General features: G+C 41.9%; 1 protein-coding gene across 1 annotated transcript in view; it reads right to left on the bottom strand.

Moving 5' to 3' along the window:
* uggt2 (UDP-glucose glycoprotein glucosyltransferase 2) overlaps positions 1–18592 on the bottom strand; it is a 52339-nt gene extending 33747 nt beyond the window's left edge. Inside the window, exons 1-20 of the mRNA XM_084179624.1 lie at positions 18555–18592; positions 17929–18056; positions 17477–17559; positions 17052–17182; positions 11872–11984; positions 11482–11659; positions 10508–10604; positions 10349–10418; positions 10165–10265; positions 6121–6220; positions 5740–5800; positions 5407–5498; positions 5035–5185; positions 2376–2495; positions 2097–2182; positions 1846–1981; positions 1443–1574; positions 760–924; positions 460–583; positions 256–354 (exon numbers count right to left, since the gene is read on the bottom strand). Coding sequence (XP_084035750.1) covers positions 256–354; positions 460–583; positions 760–924; positions 1443–1574; positions 1846–1981; positions 2097–2182; positions 2376–2495; positions 5035–5185; positions 5407–5498; positions 5740–5800; positions 6121–6220; positions 10165–10265; positions 10349–10418; positions 10508–10604; positions 11482–11659; positions 11872–11984; positions 17052–17182; positions 17477–17559; positions 17929–18056; positions 18555–18578 — 2191 coding nt within the window. The 5' untranslated portion in view covers positions 18579–18592. The remainder of the gene's footprint in view (positions 1–255; positions 355–459; positions 584–759; positions 925–1442; positions 1575–1845; positions 1982–2096; positions 2183–2375; positions 2496–5034; positions 5186–5406; positions 5499–5739; positions 5801–6120; positions 6221–10164; positions 10266–10348; positions 10419–10507; positions 10605–11481; positions 11660–11871; positions 11985–17051; positions 17183–17476; positions 17560–17928; positions 18057–18554) is intronic.
* Between the last annotated feature and the right edge of the window lie 740 nt (positions 18593–19332).

Below are 19332 nucleotides of genomic sequence, written 5' to 3'. Positions count from 1 at the left end.
TCCCTGGATCCATACTAATATGTTGGTATATTATCTGTGTGTAAAGTGTGACGATCCGCCTGGTGAAATGAAATGTTTGACGAACAAACACTCCTCAGACGTTCCCACCCTCGTATAAGCTGCTCAGCTTTTTCGGAACAAATAGTTTATACCCTTGTTCAAGTATACTCAACCATACATCACTACAGTATTTACACTCAAGGGAGAAAGAAATATAAAATCAGGAGTGCCACAAAAGTATACCCTGCCTCTTACCATTTTTGGTGAAATACTTCATTCTTTTTGCTATGACAGCAGTCTTGTCCTTGGAGTCCAGGTATGAGAACATGGTGGTGTCCTCCCACTCATATACAACTGAAAGGAGAAAATGAATAATCTTAACAAAAGTATTGTAAATTGTATTGAGACTGTATTGTCAATACACACATTATCAAAGGACAAGAATGTGTTATTTGTTACCTGGAGTGGCTGTGAGATCCAGATATGTCCTGTCAGTGCTGAGGATGAGAGGGTTGATGCGTGGCACCACATTGGCCTGGTCCATCAGATGGTCCACCACATCTGTCCCCTCAGTAAGCTGGCCCTGGTCATGTGAAGTGAGGAAATCATATTATTTACATAACCTATTCAACCAAATCAGTTGACCTAGAGACAGTTCTCATATTAAATAACAAACTAAGATCTGTTTCCACAAATGGACAATAAATGGACACAAATGGACAATATGATAATGACTACAATTCCCCCAACAGTTCTTACCATGTAGACAGCTCTCTGGAAGAAGTTGGTGGTGTCCATGATGCGCTGTAGGATGACAGTCTCCAGTTCATCTGGGTCCATCTCCTCAGCATTGAGTGGGACTCCGTTGAACAGAGCCAGAGGCAGGGGGCCCAAGCCACTCTTCTTGTAGAACATTGCCCCTGCCTGTTGTCCCCAACACAGACCAGAGCCTGGGTTAATGGACACTCAAGCTATTTGATTAAGTTCCTCGGCTTCAAGTACGCGCACACTCGTGAAGAAGCCGCGACCGCGCCTCTTCCCCCCTCAGCAAGTTGAAAAGGTTTGGCATGGGCCCTCAAATCCTCAAAAGGTTCTACAGCTGCACCATTGAGTGCATCTTGACTGACTGCATCACTGCTTGGTATGGCAACAGCACTGCCCTCGATCGCATAGCGCTACAGAGGGTGGTGCAGACAGCCCAGTATATCACTGGGGCCGAGCACCCTGCCATCCAGGACCTCTATATCAGGTGGTGTGAAAGCCACCCAAGCCATAGAATGTTCTCTCTTTCCTGTTTCATGAGTTATTTATGCATTATGAACAAACATTTAGAGGCATGTAATCAAATTAATCTGGTATTTTGAAACTGTAATATACTTTATCTTATGGTTTACATTTGAAAAGTACATGCACAAGAGAAACATACCGTCCATTAACCATACCTTTCTTTTGTCATCATACTCAGAATCCTCCCCAAGAATCCTTGCAGCACTGGCTTTGGGGTACTTCTTCTTGAGATATGCAGACACTGTGTCAACAGACAATGTCTCGCCGATCTCCACTTTGTTGTACATCTGCAAGTGCACAAAAAAGGTCAGTGAGACTTGACCATCACTCTCCATTACATCAAAGGCACTGTCCATAACTTCCAGGCCTGCCTACATAGGCTGATGCCTCAGGACTCCTCACTCGTCTAGTCCAATAATGTCTGAGACAGCGGCCCAACAGAGAGGGCACCATTATACAACTGAGAAACATCAAAGAGACATGAGCTTGTAAAAGATTGTGTTTAAATAATTCCACAAGAAAGTGCTTGCTGGAAATGGGTAAGCATGAGATACTCACAGAGACCATAGACATGAGAGCCTGTGATAAATCATACTCGTCGGCGATGTAATTCAGCAGCCGGAAAAATGCAACTCCAGCATCCATAGTTCCATCGACTTCGTCTTCAGTATTGACGACAAACACAAATCCAATCCTTAAAGAAGCAGAAAAATACATTGTTTCAATTTGCAGACAAAGTCTGAGTCACCATCTGGTGGAGTTGACAGGTGCAAAGAGAAACGTGTAGTTCTCTGCAACCTATAAAGTACCTGAGAGGAATCTTGTGTTTGTAGAAGAGCTCTGCCAGTTTCACCAGCTCAATGCTCTCTTCCTGAACTGGGTCCAGCAACAGCACCTGAAAACAAAAGAACGTAAGACTTCTCAGCTAGAAAAACATCCTTACATAATCAGTTTACTCTGACATGTAGGTCTATTGTAGTGCAAATTCACCTGACCACCATGTATTATACAGGATTTCCTCTAAAAGATGAAACAACTGTTCCAGTGGCTTTGTGTCACAACCCTTCCCAAATGTCCTTTCTTCTCACCAGGTTGAAAAAGTTGCGTCGTATCTGGCGGATCACTCCGGGGAACGTGGCTCTGAGGAGTTCCTGAACACCGGAGGGCCAGCTGCGGTACATGGAGTCTGTCTCGATGTCGTTAATCCACTGGGAAAGGAAAGAGGAAAGCTGGTTTAGTGTGGAAGGTTGTGGAATTAGTTTTGTCTTAAACTGAGTTTAAGTGTCCCGAGGCCCAAATACATCAGAGTAATCAGCACAGTGAAAGCTTTGCGAGCGTAGCTGCATTTAATTAGAATTCAGTACTTTAATACTAAAATAAGCCACACTCACATCAGACAGAAATATTGGCAACCGTAACCTCAATACCATACATATCAGCAACCTACAGTTTTAGTCTTGAAAACGATCAAATTAATTAAATGCGACTGCACTTTATCCCATATTCCCCAAGGAGCAGATGATAGATGATACAGTGCATTGGGAAAGTATTCAGACCCCTTGACTTTTTCCACATTTTGTTACTTTACAGCCTTATTTTAAAATGGATTAAATTGGGGGATTTCCTCGTCAATCTACACACAATACCCCATAATGACAAAGCAAAAACAGGTTTTTAGAAATGTTAAATACAGTATTTCTGTTTTTAATTTGTAATACATTTGTAAAAATGTTTAAACCATTATGGGGAATTGTGTGTAGATTGATGAGGAAAATGTTTTATTTAATCCATTTTATAATAAGGCTGTAACGGTGAAAAAGAGAAGTGGTCTGAATACTTTCCGAATGCACTGTATGTTTGTGCCATCTGAATGAAAAGTGCATGGGAGGTTAGCTACATGTATATACTCCAGTGTTAGGAGGTAGGGAAGCAGATGCCTACTGTAGCTTAATCATCCATTACAAGCCAAACTGGCACTAACAGAACTCTCTCCCCCCCTCAGAACGCTGAGAAACCTCCCTGAGAAACAAAGAGCCACAATGGGATACCAGCACTCCTGTCTATCTCTGCACAGAGCAGACAACCCAAAGGGGAACATTTTCTACTTGCCTCACTGAGAGAAAAGACAGACAGCCAGCCTGATTGGAAGAAGACATTCTCTAGATGAAATGTCACGTCCATTTGTTGGTTTTTTCCCCCAAGGTTTTTTCCATAATAAAATGGCAGAGGGGCCTCATTTTTTTTTTTTTTTTGATACAGTAGCTTTCCTTGGCTGGCTGCCCAGTGTATAATTGAGGTTTTTGGCAGACTGGGACTAGTGCAATAGTCTGGTGACTGATCCTCTAATCCACACCCCGATGCCAGCACTCAAGACAAAGCACCTGCAATGCTGATCTGGGCCAGGAGAAAGAAAGAAAAACCATCCCTTCCACAGGACGATGGTTGTTGGCACAGGTTCATCTCTCAGGTTGTTTTCACATATAGTCCTCTTTCAAATAATCGATCTCAGTCCTCTTTAAAGTGAACTCTGGGGTAAAAAAAAAGAAGCTAAAGAACTCGGTTCTCTTTGTATTAACACTGCCCTTGCCTTTGAATTAGGACTCAACTATTTTGCCAGTTCAATTCACCTATTCTGTGGTCCGAGTCCTCTTTGCATTCACATTGTTATGTTTAGAAAGGAACCAAGATCTTTGTCCAACATTCACACAATGGACAAGCCATTCCATCAGAACGTGTTATCGGACAGCTAGATATACAAATAAAATCAAATTTTATTGGTCACATACACGTGTTTAGCAGATGTTATTGCGGGTGTAGCGAAATGCTTAAATTCTTTTTTATACCTACTTACATTTTGAAAGCTAATAGATTGAATTTAGTTAAAAGATGAGACATACAGTAATAATTATAATTTGACGATAATATAAACATGTAAATATTATTGGTAACAGAATAAATAGCAGAAGAATACTGCAGATTAAATAATGCTGTAATTTAAAATTGTACACCCAATGTAGGCTACTGGCCCTTTAAAAGTTAGTTTTGATTTTGTGGTTGGTGCTATCTGGGATCTTTTGGATGTCCCTACCCTAAATCCTACCCATAAACCTTAACCCTTACCTTAACCATTGTAAATGTCAACTTCAATGGGGTAACGTCAGAGTTGGGACGTCCCAAGGATACCGGATAGCAAGGACCTTGGTTTTGTACCCTATGTTGTGATTCTCACCAAATATGTTGTCTTTTCACACTATTCAAACCCCACAATCGAATAACAGCGTATGAAGCTTTCTTAGCTTATAGATCACATATTGCAAACAAATAATCTGAGCATCGTGTCAGTATAAAAACTCCACACATATTTTAGAATTTCTGTGCATCCTTGACAATTGCTAATTAATATCCAAAAACAGCACACGTTTTTTCCACTAAGCTGCACATCATCATCTTCTCTCTTTTGTGGCACCAAAGTGAGGGGTTATTGCAGTATTCTAGTGTGTGGTGCTGGAATAATGACAAGCGAACATGGGGAGCTTTGTGTTCACATTGACCTAAAAAAGGGAACTGGACCACGGAATTCAAGCAAACCAAACTCAGACCACCTCTCGAGATGGTCTCAGTTCGGTTCGCTTCAGGGGCTCTTTTGAGGGGTATGAGTTTTCACACTGAACAAAAAATTAACGAACCGCACTGAGTTCACAAAAATTGGCTGAAAGGAACCAAGTGTGAAAACACCCTGACTCTCACCGTTATAGCTGGATGACGGATGTCTAAGGCGTAGTTTTCTTCCACTGGGTTCATGGGCAGTCTCAGTAGCTTTCCTAGGTCCTCTCCCGTAATGCCCAGGTTATGGAGGCCCTCCAGGATCTTGGCTTCTCCTCTGATAGTGTCCAAGATGCTACCAAAGAAAGAGAATCAGAGAAATCGCAGGTCAGCTTTCATCTCCCCCGAGCAGGGCAGCTGTCTGTAGGAGGTGCGCTAGGATAGCTCTGATCCTGTATCCCTGGATCACTGAGCTGTGGGCAGCAAGCGCTGAGGCTGGGGCGACCCGGGGAGAGAGAGCAGAGAGCAGGCAGGCTGACGGTTGATCCTCCCTGCTGAGTTGAGCTCCTACTGTACCTGAAGGGGTTGTGGACATCCAGATCAATGTGCAGGCCGTTAATGAACAGGCCTCCATCTCCCGGATGGATCCCCATGGTCTCACTCAGCCGCTGGAATAGAGACGATTCACTGCTGTTAGTCTGATGCCAACCAAACCCTCATTATCTCTATAGTATATGGCTGATATTACAATGTAGAAATATATTCTAAGGGCTGTAAGCTCTGAGATGCCAGAGGAAAGAATGTAAGATCATTTACAATAATAGCCGTAAACAGATGATACGTTGAGACCTCACATTAGACAAACAAGTGCACAGTCTTAGGGACAAACTGCTGCTTCTGATATCACACCTTTTGGTTCTCCTCAATTTCTCTTCTCATTTCTTGGTTTACGGACACTCTTGTCAGTGATCTGTGGGAACAGTAAAACATGTAGTCACCATCAGTTTTTTTCCCCGCATCGAGCAGTAAAACCCCTGTTTAATCTCCCAAATCTGTGGGCCCTCAGATGGTATATCTACAGCCGACTCTCTGTAATCACGCGCCAGACCGCTGACTCAGCACTCCTGGGTTGTTGTTCATAACAGCTGTCTAAAACAAGTTACATCCCATGATCGGATTCAAGTCTACAAGCTCTGAGAACTTCTTCTTATTTCATTTCAAATGGGCTTATTTATTCCTGCAGACTGTGCAAGCGTTTTTAAATAGAAAGAGTGAGGTGTATAGCTTTACCTGGCTTTGCTGGGGAAGTTCTGACTGAGGTCTCTCATAAGCTTCAGCGCATCAAACTTTGGTACAGACATGATCCTGGCCGCTGCCTGGAAGCTTAGATCTGCAGATGTTTTCATCAGAAGTTGAAATCTTATGAAGTTGAACCAGTTAATAACCTTTTCTTGGAAAGGTAGATCACCTTGGGATGCCTATATTACTTGGTGAAAATGTTCCATGCATAAAAAAACTATTGTTCATTTGTGACATATAGATTAAATAAAATATTGAATAAAATATTGATTTCAATCAAATAATTGATTCAGACTGAGGCACTACGTAAAACTCTGTGAACTGTGAAGTTGGTACACATATCATTAGCTCAATTTCTAAATATTTCAAATAGTAGACCATTTTCCCTTTCCCTAGGATATCATACCATGCTGTGTAGAACTGATTGTGCATAAGGGTTATCGAAAGCTTGGTTAGTCCTGCCCATTTCCACTCTACTTCATACAATCAAAGTAATAGCACACGGGTGGGAGCAACATGTGGCCAAGCCCGGTACATTGAACATGTACTTGACAGTCTCTACTGTACATAAACTGATTGCTTTACTAAGCTCAAGAGTAAAGTGCTATAATTTCCATTCCATTGCCATTAATCAAACTGTCACCACAGTGATCCTCACAGTCAGTAAGTGGCACACAGGCTAGCACATACAGTGGGGGGGGGGGGGGGGGGGGGAGTATTTAGTCAGCCACCAATTGTGCAAGTTCTCCCACTTAAAAAGATGAGAGAGGCCTGTAATTTTCATCATAGGTACACATCAACTATGACAGACAAAATGAGAAAAAAAAATCCAGAAAATCACATTGTAGGATTTTTACTGAATTTATTTGCAAATTATGGTGGAAAATAAGTATTTAGTCAATAACAAAAGTTTCTCAATACTTTGTTATATACCCTTTGTTGGCAATGACACAGGTCAAACGTTTTCTGTAAGTCTTCACAAGGTTTTCACACACTGTTGCTGGTATTTTGGCCCATTCCTCCATGCAGATCTCCTCTAGAGCAGTGATGTTTTGGGGCTGTCGCTGGGCAACACGGACTTTCAACTCCCTCCAAAGATTTTCTATGGGGTTGAGATCTGGAGACTGGCTAGGCCACTCCAGGACCTTGAAATGTTTCTTACGAAGCCACTCCTTCGTTGCCCGGGCGGTGTGTTTGGGATCATTGTCATGATGAAAGACCCAGCCACGTTTCATCTTCAATGCCCTTGCTGATGGAAGGAGGTTTTCACTCAAAATCTCACGATACATGGCCCCATTCATTCTTTCCTTTACACGGATCAGTCGTCCTGGTCCCTTTGCAGAAAAACAGCCCCAAAGCATGATGTTTCCACCCCCATGCTTCACAGTAGGTATGGTGTTCTTTGGATGCAACTCAGCATTCTTTGTCCTCCAAACACGACGAGTTGAGTTTTTACCAAAAAGTTATATTTTGGTTTCATCTGACCATATGACATTCTCCCAATCCTCTTCTGGATCATCCAAATGCACTCTAGCAAACTTCAGACGGGCCTGGACATGTACTGGCTTAAGCAGGGGGACACGTCTGGCACTGCAGGATTTGAGTCCCTGGCGGCGTAGTGTGTTACTGATGGTAGGCTTTGTTACTTTGGTCCCAGCTCTCTGCAGGTCATTCACTAGGTCCCCCCGTGTGGTTCTGGGATTTTTGCTCACCGTTCTTGTGATCATTTTGACCCCACGGGGTGAGATCTTGCGTGGAGCCCCAGATCGAGGGAGATTATCAGTGGTCTTGTATGTCTTCCATTTCCTAATAATTGCTCCCACAGTTGATTTCTTCAAACCAAGCTGCTTACCTATTGCAGATTCAGTCTTCCCAGCCTGGTGCAGGTCTACAATTTTGTTTCTGGTGTCCTTTGACAGCTCTTTGGTCTTGGCCATAGTGGAGTTTGGAGTGTGACTGTTTGAGGTTGTGGACAGGTGTCTTTTATACTGATAACAAGTTCAAACAGGTGTCATTAATACAGGTAACGAGTGGAGGACAGAGGAGCCTCTTAAAGAAGAAGTTACAGGTCTGTGAGAGCCAGAAATCTTGCTTGTTTGTAGGTGACCAAATACTTATTTTCCACCATAATTTGCAAATAAATTCATAAAAAATCCTACAATGTGATTTTCGGAAGAAAAAAAATCTCATTTTGTCTGTCATAGTTGACGTGTACCTATGATGAAAATTACAGGCCTCTCTCATCTTTTTAAGTGGGAGAACTTGCACAATTGGTGGCTGACTAAATACTTTTTTTCCCCACTGTAACTAACGGGTATGGCCAGGGGTTTTTCCTGGTCAGTTCAGGTGGTATACACTGAGTGTAGACAAACAAAAGGTGTAATGGGTCCGCACTCAAAACGTTGTTGCATTAAGCTTACTTAAGAAATAGAAGAAACAGTTTTCTGTAAACTATATACTTATTTTCAATGATAGCTGTAATGGCATCAAGTATACTGTCAATAAACACTGGCATATATTATCAGACTTCTGCCTACCAGAATCAACCTTTATTTATATTTTTTATTTAACCTTTATTTAACTAGGCAAGTCAGTTAAGAACAAATTCTTATTTACAATGACGGCCTACACCGGCCAAACCCGGACGACGCTGGGCCAATTGTGCACCGCCCTATGGGACTCCCAATCACGGCCAGATTGTGATACAGCCTGGAATCAAACCAGGGTCTGTAGTGACGCCTCTAGCACTGAGATGCAGCGCCTTAGACCGCTGCGCCACCCGGGAGCACTATTCACCTATAAACGACCAAGAAATCTATCAAACACATTGGTTAAATCAGATGTGGTCAGAGAGAAAAGAGGCATTCGTAAAAGGATGCTTCACCTGTATATCATATACCTCATGTAGCACCATAAGGAAATATTATAACTTTGTATGCCCTTAGACTTCTAGGACCTATGAGATAAAGTAATGTATAACTTGCAATACTAAAGGAGTTATTTATATGTTACAGTGTTCTTGCAATAAGATTTATATTGGAAAAACATCCCGCGCCTTGAAGAACATAAATCCACTATCAGACGTCAAGATATCACCTCACCAGTTACAAGACACTTTATAGAACAAAATCATTCTATTAATGAATTGCGTTGCGTCGGGATCTAAAATGTTCATCCTCCACGCAGAGGAGGTGATTACAACAAGAAAAGATGCCATGTCAATAAATACAAGTAATTCTGTATCTCCACATGGTTCAAACGAATAACGAGATTTCACCTCCTTCCTATAGGCCAAAAGTTATACAAGAACACTGTCCATATCAGATTTTACATATCGTTTATGAGTTAGCCCAACACATTCATGAACGGTTGAGCCTGATGTCATTTGTGGTAAGCTATCTCATGAATTGATATAATGTATGTGAGTAAGTGAGCAGGCACATAAGGCAATTGATTAATGAATGGTTCATGCCTGATGCCCTCAATTGCCCTTTGTGCCCACTCCCATATCCTATAATTCTGTATTTCTGTGACTAACTTGTATACAGGTAGACCAGAAAAGCTACATCCCTGATTGGCAGATGAGTGGCAACCCTGATTAGAAGCACCTGCTGCTCATCAGTTGTTCCCTACAAATGCTGTTTTTAATTAAAATAAAATTGTACCTACACACTGAAGAAGGCTGCAAAGCCGAAATGTCTATGTACGCTATCCCTGATGCAGTGAAAATAACAATAACAAAATTGAAAAATGAGGTGAGCTTTGTGACATCTTTTCGAGTGTGGACCCATTACACCTTTTGTTTGTCTGAATTTGCGGGTTTTACGCACCAGCCAAGCTTCTGGGAGAGCGCCATGGTCCCCTTTTGATACACTGAGTGTACAAAATATTAAGAGCACCTTCCTAATATTGAGTTGCACACTCTAATATTGAGTTTGTACACTCAAGGTATCTATTAGCTAGGGCCTTGAGTGTTTCCTAGTCAGGTCATGTGGTCAGGAAAAACGTATAACATAACTAATGGATGCTCAGTACCTTGAAGCTCCCACACTTTGAGAGGAGTCATGTCGTTGGTGCTCTCCAACAGATGCTTCCGGAGCTCCCCTAGCTGCTCCTCCAGGTCTGGGTGGGATTTTCTGGGACAGAACAAGACAGAAGGTGATACTATGGTTCCAATTGTATTATACAAATATATTGACTTATAAATACATTGACTTACTTCAATTTCCCAAAGAGAAAGCCCTGGACTTCATCAATGTCATCCTCATCAGTGTTCACTGCTCCTTTATCTTTAGAAAAGCAGAGTTGCCATTAACATTCTTCAATTGGCATCAGTTCAATATATATTTTAATACAGAATAAGCATGCATAAACAAACCTTTTACTTGTGTGTCATCCACAGCTTTGTATTCGGTGCTTTTTATGGCCAATTCAACACCATATCCAGACAACAGCATCTTCTGAGGCTTTGGCTCCTGTAGTGGAAATCAGCAATTGAAATATAATCTTAACCATAAAAGCATGTGTTTTAATTCAATGTAAGGGGGAAGAAAAACATTTATTTACACTTCAAGGCCTATAAGAAATCATGTTTTCTTCATGAGTGGACAAACTGGTAGTGCATGCCAAAGGGCCTTGCATGTTAACTTCAACTCCATGACCCTGTGATTCTTAAGATTTTATTCACATCTCAGAGACATGAGGTGCTCTGAATGTGTAGTCTTTTACACCTACGCGGTAGCTCGTGAACTCTGTGGTACATCTCTGAAAAGAACACATTAGTGCTGCTTCTCACAGTGTCAGGCCATCCGTTACTCAGGCCCCAGCTAACTTCCTCTGGTTATCTGTATTCTCCTGCTGAACACTGGCAGCTAATGCAATCCATTTGTTGTACAGCCCTGATGACCTCACCCTTTGTGGATGTTGTTCTTAAAGCTGCAATGGCCTTCCTGTCACCCCCTCCATTCCATCTTCCCACAGAGCTCAAAGTTGGGACCAGTGACCACAATGCACAGTAAAGCACAAGCCTGTTCTCCATTAGCATGAACACTTCCAAGCTTCCAACAACATGCAATCTTACATCCGTCCAATATTGGTTAGAACCAAATCAGATTTTCACATGTAGAAGAGCATAGCCAACCATTATGAGTTATAGCAACTGAGGATAAAAAAAAACGGCATACAGTGGTCATTTAATAGATTACTGTTCAAAATAAGTGTGGTAAAGCACCCGGTTTTGAGGACAGTTGTTGTACCCCCTATAAAATCCCACTTCAATCCCTGGCTAGAGCGTATCAATCTTTAAATACCTTTAAAAATGATTAAGGAAATCCAAAAAGCCTCACTACTCACAGCTACAAAGTGACGTAGCACATAGATGAGCTTGCCCTCCGCAGCCTTCTCAGCCAGCACCTTGTGGAAAGAGCCAAACTTTTTGGTGCCGATCTCAGCATAAAGGATCACAACAGGGACATCTGTTTTATTGAGTCCAGGGTATCTGTGCTCATTCTTGTATAGATAAGGTTTTGGCCTGCAAACATGTAAAAAGAAAGTTAGATTCCACCATTTACATACAAATCTATAATTTGTACTAATCAAACTTGAATGACGTCATTTATTAACTGTTAATTATAAAATAACAGATTTTAATTTCATTTATTATAATTTTTGTTGTTAGTTTCCTCTAGCACTAGAGTGAGGTAGATCCTCTGAGGAGATGAGTATGAAGTGGTGTGTAGCTACCTGCCTGCAGCTTCCTTCAGGAGCTTCTTCAAATCCTTTGTGCTGCAGCCATGTTGGCCATGGACCGAAACAAAGGCAAGGCATGCCTCAGGCGGAGACTCATCACTGCCTATCTGTTGAGAGCAGAGGAGCGACACAATTCGGCTACAGCATTAGGGCTGTGGCAGTCATGAAATGTTGTCATCCGGTTGTCATGCAAAAGACTGGCAGTCTCACGGTAATTGACCGTTAATTAACATAAACACATTTAGCATCTCCAGGCCGCCACACATACAAGCCGCTGATGGGCGCCTTTTGAATATCTACATTAAAAAAAGTATAATAAATCAATTTAATATATACCATCACAATAAATCCATTATTTATTTTAGGCAAGTCTAAAGAAACATTATGATATGAAGAAAATGTATTTCAGAAAAGCAGAATATGAGTTGGCCTACTGTATGTTAGTTATCTGGCTATGCTCCATGCTGTAGGGTTGTTCATTTAGCTGACAAGATATGCTTATAAGTCCCTTGCCATTATTTTATTTTATATGATTTTATAGTAAGAAGAATATAATTGAACTTAGCTGAATAAAATTGAAAGGATATTTTTTCCATTACGGAGCAAGTGTGCATGTGGAGTGGCTATGTTGAGCTTAAAAGTGATCATTTGAAACAGGTCCTACAGTATATGACAGATTTAGAGTTCTTTGGCAACTTTAGTTGTGAATGACACAAACCTATACAGAAGATAGCCCTATTTGGTAAAAGACCAAGTCCATATTATGGCAAGAACAGCTCAAATAAGCAAAGAGAAACGACAGTCCATCATTATTTTAAGACATGAAGGTCAGTCAATACAGAACATTTCAAGAACTTTGAAAGTTTCTTCAAGTGCAGTCGCAAAAACCATCAGGCGCTATGATGAAACTGGCTCTCATAAGGACCGCCACAGGAATGGAAGACCCAGAGTTACCTCCGCTGCAGAGGATAAGTTCATTAGAGTTAACAGCCTCAGAAATTGCAGCCCAAATAAATGCTTCACAGAGTTCAAGTAACAGACACATCTCAACATCAACTCTTCAGAGGAGACTGCGTGAATCAGGCCTTCATGGTCGAATTGCTGCAAATAAACCACTACTAAAGGACACCAATAATAAGAAGAGACTTGCTTGGGCCAAGAAACACAAGCAATGGAGATTAGACCAGTGGAAATTTGTCCTTTGGTCTGGAGTCCAAATTTGAGATTTTTGGTTCCAACCGCCGGGTCTTTGTGAGACGCGTGTGAGTGAATGGATGATCTCTGCATGTTTAGTTCCCACCGTAAAGCATGGAGGAGGAGGTCTTATGGTGTGGGGGTGCTTTGCTGGTGACACTGTCTGTAATTTATTTAGAATTCAAGGTACACTTAACCAGCATGGCTACCACAGCATTCTGCAGCGATACGCCATCCCATCTGGTTTGGGCTTAGTGGGACTATCATTTGTTTTTCAACAGGACAATAACCCAACACACCTCCAGGCTGTGTAAGGGCTATTTTACCAAGAAGGAGCGTGATGGAGTGCTGCATCAGATGACCTGGCCTTCACAATCCCCCGACCTCAACCCAATTGAGATGGTTTGGGATGAGTCGGACCGCAGAGTGAAGGAAAAGCAGCCAACAAGTGCTAAGCATATGTGGGAACTCCTTCAAGACTGTTGGAAAAGCATTCCAGGTGAAGCTGGTTGAGAGAATGCCAAGAGTGTGCAAAGCTGTCATCAAAGCAAATGGTGGTTATTTGAAGAATCTCAAATATAAAATATATTTTGATTTGTTTAACACTTTTTTGGTTACTACATGATTCCATATGTGTTATTTCATAGTTTTGATGTCTTCACTATTACTCTACAATGTAGAAAATAGTAAAAATAACGAAAAACCCTTGAATGAGTGGTGTTCTAAAACTTTTGACCGGTAGTGTATGGGCTGCATGGTGCGACTATAGACTATTGATGATTTGAGAAAGTAGCAAAAAAAGCTTGTGCCCCAGGCTGCACAGCTGTTCTCTCATCAAGTGATCATATTTTCACCAATCAGACTATTCTCAATTTAATCAGGTATTTTGATTTATAATGGCCCATTGGCTCCCGAGTGGCGCAGGGGTCTAAGGCACTGCATCGCAGTGCTTGAGGCGTCACTGCAGACCCGGGTTCGATCCCAGGCTGTGTCGCAGCCGGCCGCGACCGGGAGACCCATGAGGCGGTGCACAATTGGCCCAGCGTTGTCCGGGTTAGGGGAGGGTTTGGCTGGCTGGGATGTCCTTGTCCCATCGCACTCTAGCGACTCCTTTTGGCGGCCGGGCGCATGCACGCTGACTTCGGTCGGCAGTTATACAGTGTTTCCTCCGACACATTGGTGCGGCTGGCTTCCGGGTTAAGCGAGCAGTGTGTCAAGAAGCAGTGCGGCTTGACAGGGTCATGTTTCAGAGGACGCATGGCTCTCGACCTTCGCCTCTCCCGAGTCTGTATGGGAGTTGCAGCGATGGGACAAAACTACCAATTGGATATCACAAAAAAGGGCTAATAAATGTTTACTAAATAAAGAATGGCCCATTATGAAATGGACATTAACAGGGGCAGGAGAAAAAATACATGTCATCTGTATGCACTCGAATAGCAAATGGAGGCTGTGCGCTTTCCAGCCGGTCTGTTTTGTAGGCTACTTCGGTTTTATAGCAGAGCATGAGCTTATTATGAGTAGCTGAGAAATAAATATAAGAAAACTTATTTCACTCCACGCATCAACCACTGTTTGAGGAGCATGCTCTCGCTGCCCGACAGGTGATATTCCGCCCAATCTCTGAATGCCATGGCCTCTCCAACCTTGTTCCTGCAGCTACCCAGTGCTTAGTTTGGCAAACCAAGTGAAATCTGTTCAAGAACATCGATAGTAACATGTTTTCACAACAAAACATATTTCACTAAACTGTTGACAGCCCGTCTGCACGCTCAAGAAAGGAATAAAGGGGAGAGAGGAGATGGAAACGCATGGTGGTGAGATATTCTGTAGCTAAAGGTAATGTGTCACCCAATTAATTATTTTATATACAGTGGGGAGAACAAGTATTTGATACACTGCCAATTTTGCAGGTTTTCCTATTTACAAAGCATGTAGAGGTCTGTAATTTTTTATCATAGGTACACTTCAACTGTGAGAGACGGAATCTAAAACAAAAGTCCAGAAAATCACATTGTATGATTTTTAAGTAATGAATTTGCATTTTATTGCATGACATAAGTATTTGATCACCTACCAACCAGTAAGAATTCCGTCTCTCACAGACCTGTTTCGTTTTTCTTTAAGAAGCCCTCCTGTTCTCCACTCATTACCTGTATTAACTGCACCTGTTTGAACTCGTTACCTGTATAAAAGACACCTGTCCACACACTCAATCAAACAGACTCCAACCTCTCCACAATGGCCAAGACCAGAGAGCTGTGTAAGGACATCAGGGATACATTTGTAGACCTGCACAAGGCTGGGATGGGCTACAGGACAATAGGCAAGCAGCTTGGTGAGAAGGCAACAACTGTTGGCGCAATTATTAGAAAATGGAAGAAGTTCAAGATGACGGTCAATCACCCTCGGTCTGGGGCTCCATGCAAGATCTCACCTTGTGGGGCATCAATGATCATGAGGAAGGTGAGGGATCAGCCCAGAACCACACGGCAGGACCTGGTCAATGACCTGAAGTGAGCTGGGACCACAGTCTCAAAGAAAACCATTAGTAACACACTACGCCGTCATGGATAAAAATCCTGCAGCGCACGCAAGGTCCCCCTGCTCAAGCCAGCGCATGTCCAGGCCCGTCTGAAGTTTGCCAATGACCATCTGGATGATCCAGAGAAGGAATGGGAGGTGGTCATGTGGTCTGATGAGACAAAAATAGAGCTTTTTGGTCTAAACTCCACTCGCCGTGTTTGGAGGAAGAAGAAGGATGAGTACAACCCCAAGAACACCATCCCAACCGTGAAGCACGGAGGTGGAAACATCATTTTTGGGGATGCTTTTCTGCAAAGGGGACAGGACGACTGCACCGTATTGAGGGGAGGATGGATGGGGCCATGTATCGCGAGATCTTGGCCAACAACCTCCTTCCCTCAGTAAGAGCATTGAAGATGGGTCGTGGCTGGGTCTTCCAGCATGACAACGACCCGAAACACACAGCCAGGGCAACTAAGGAGTGGCTCCGTAAGAAGCATCTCAAGGTCCTGGAGTGGCCTAGCCAGTCTCCAGACCTGAACCCAATAGAAAATCTTTGGAGGGAGCTGAAAGTCCGTATTGCCCAGCGACAGCCCCGAAACCTGAAGGATCTGGAGAAGGTCTGTATGGAGGAGTGGGCCAAAATCCCTGCTGCAATGTGTGCAAACCTGGTCAAGACCTACAGGAAACGTATGATCTCTGTAATTGCAAACAAAGGTTTCTGTACCAAATATTAAGTTCTGCTTTTCTGATGTATCAAATACTTATGTCATGCAATAAAATGCAAATTAATTACTTAAAAATAATACATTATGATTTTCTGGATTTTTGTTTTAGATTCCGTCTCTCACAGTTGAAGTGTACCTATGATAAAAATTACAGACCTCTACATGCTTTGTAAGTAGGAAAACCTGCAAAATCGGCAGTGTATCAAATACTTGTTCTCCCCACTGTATAAAAAATCCCCTATTACTAGGCTATTCAAAATCAAATACAAATTCATTAATTGTAGCCTAACTGTAAGCCGCCCTGCACAATCAATGAACCAACAGCATTGCCAAGGGCTATAAGTTCTCTCGTAGACTCATTGATATAAATTTTGGAGCGTACAAGTCCATCCAGTATGCATAATAATACAGTCCACACTCTAGACCAATTATGTACCAAAGACACCGTCAATCCGTTTTGTTTTATGTTCTTCTGCCATGCGTAATATGCATAGGCTATGTATTGTAGAACTGCACAATCATAATAGTAATTAATAAAAACCTATGCATAAGCTCTAGTATGCGTATTGGTGTTTTGAATGAATCATCACCTTAGAAAGCACTGTCCATTTCGTTGTGTTAGGCTTTGAAACAACAGCTACAACACTGTTTCAACCTGCTGTTGAACGTCTTTCTTCAAATTGATCATCACAGTGAGGTGAGTTGTAAAAGTATTTCAGGGCCTACCTGTTGGGATGCATGAACAGCTGGTGAGTAGGACCTCAAGGAGAGGGCAAATTTGAGGAGATTGACCTGGAGCTCTGTCAAAAATTGTCCAGCCTTCTTGATTACCAAGTTGTAATAGGAGCGCACAGACTCTGTAAAGGAAATCTGAGTCAAATGAATGTGCAAAGAAACTTGACTCTGACAATCAAAATCCACATAAATTAGTTTGTAGACAGATTTATGAGGTTTTCTCATGGAGCAAAGATATTTATTATTCATCAAATTCAATCCACATTTACATTTCTGTATCAATCAGGCACTGTCTGGAAGTGCAGGAAAGAGGCAATGTAACAGATTGTGTGAGAAGCATTGTATCTGATATAGAATACCTATTTTGTGGTTATAAAACTGAAGTGTTTGCTTGTCACATCAGAGTTTCCACATACCTCCATTTTTGTAAACTGTTAACTCCTTCACAGTGTCAACAAAGTCCCAGAATTTCTCATTTCCGTCCTCTGCAATAAACTCACTAAACAAAAGAGAAGGAAATAAAAAGTTATGATAACAGGAAAATGTAAGTTCATTATGACTGAGGAACTGCAACGTGTTACATTAAGTTGCTCTTATACCTGTCTTATAGTAACACTGTAATTACTACACATTGTACTTTAGTAATTACATAGTTATAAAGTTTAGCCGTTTCGGTGGAATAAGGAGCAGTCCCTATTTCTATTGTAATTAGTACAAAAGCATCATCTACATGCATGTAGCCTAGCCTACTGCTTACAAAATGGATAGGCCTGCATATGTGGTATTCAGGAGAGACATGAGTAGTAGGCCTATGCTATCCTGGAGACATGTTTTTGTTTTCGAGGAGATTTTTTTCAGTAAAGCCTACCTTGTCTCCAGGAGGAAAGGCGTCATGCTCCACTTGGCTTTCAGACTGGCAGAGACGCCTTTCGATGCGGACTGGACATACTGGACGTTCAGCAGGAGCAGCGACAACAACAAGACGTTTCTCATCCTCTACACAAGACACGATGGAGAAGATTGACATATGCGGCAATAGATTAGCCTTATAGAAAAGAGCGTGAAATGTAACATGACCCTGTAATGTTATCGTCTCAATGTGCCACGTAGCTGTAGCAAGCAATTGTTTACAGATGCATTAGCAGGCAACATTATGTGAAGGAATAGCCTATGCAGTCCATTTAAGAAGACTAACCGAATGAGATGAAAGAAGGTGATAAGATAACAGGGGCAGGAAATCGTTCATGTGAGAAAGTCTCAGTTAGCCAGGATGGCAAATGATAGGCTAGTCAGGATAGCAAATGATAGCCTCACGTTTCATTTAACACACACTATAGGAAAGCTGCTTATATGAATGAAAACTGATTCAAGCAGCGCTACAATAATGTCAAGGCTACGACAAGACCGTTACTTTGTGGCCCATAAAGCTCCCGAATGAAGCTTCGAACGTTCTACAGACATTTCTAGTGGTTACAATGTATCAATCTTCCTTACCCCGGTAATGCTGGCCGCTGCCATTGATAGGTCCTTCGCTACCTATTTTATTGAAGAATATATTTGTTTGTATTCTTTTTAAAAGCCAAAGGAAAATAAAGATTGTATAATATATATTGGATTTTTTTATTACATAATGTATACCTTTCTGAGAAGTGTACTCGGGCGTAGTTAATCAAAAAACTAGTTTTTGGTGACAATATTTTGGGACATGCAATGTCATGGCCACCTACATTTGAGATTTTTTTTTTTTTTTTTTAAGTGGTTTGCGGAGCAACGGTTACTAGATCCTTGGGACGTCCCTACCCTAAACCCCTACCCTATCCATAACCATTTTACATTTAATTTCAATGGGACGTCCGAAGGATCCCTGATATGCACCGAAAAGGCAACATGCTGTAAAAAATTGCTGCTCCTTATATATAACCTACTGTGAAATCACAATCGAATTTGATATGAATAAAGCATGCCCTACTTACTGGCTATGTAGGCCTACAGTGGCTTGCGAAAGTATTACATTTACATTGACATTTTAGTCATTTAGCAGACGCTCTTATCCAGAGCGACTTACAGTTAGTGAGTGCATACATAATTTTTTTATTTTCATACTGGCCCCCCGTGGGAATCGAACCCACAACCCTGGCGTTGCAAACACCATGCTCTACCAACTGAGCAACGGCCGGCTATGACAGAGCCTGGATTCGAACCAGGATCTCTAGTGGCACAGTATTCACCCCCCTTGGCATTTTTCCTATTTTGTTGCCTTACAACCTGGAAT

The sequence above is a fragment of the Coregonus lavaretus genome, assembly GCF_964263955.1.
Source record: "Coregonus lavaretus genome assembly, chromosome: 16".
Classification (NCBI taxonomy): domain Eukaryota; kingdom Metazoa; phylum Chordata; class Actinopteri; order Salmoniformes; family Salmonidae; genus Coregonus; species Coregonus lavaretus.
Note: the sequence above shows the minus strand (reverse complement) of the source record. Positions and strands in the feature narration are given on the sequence as shown.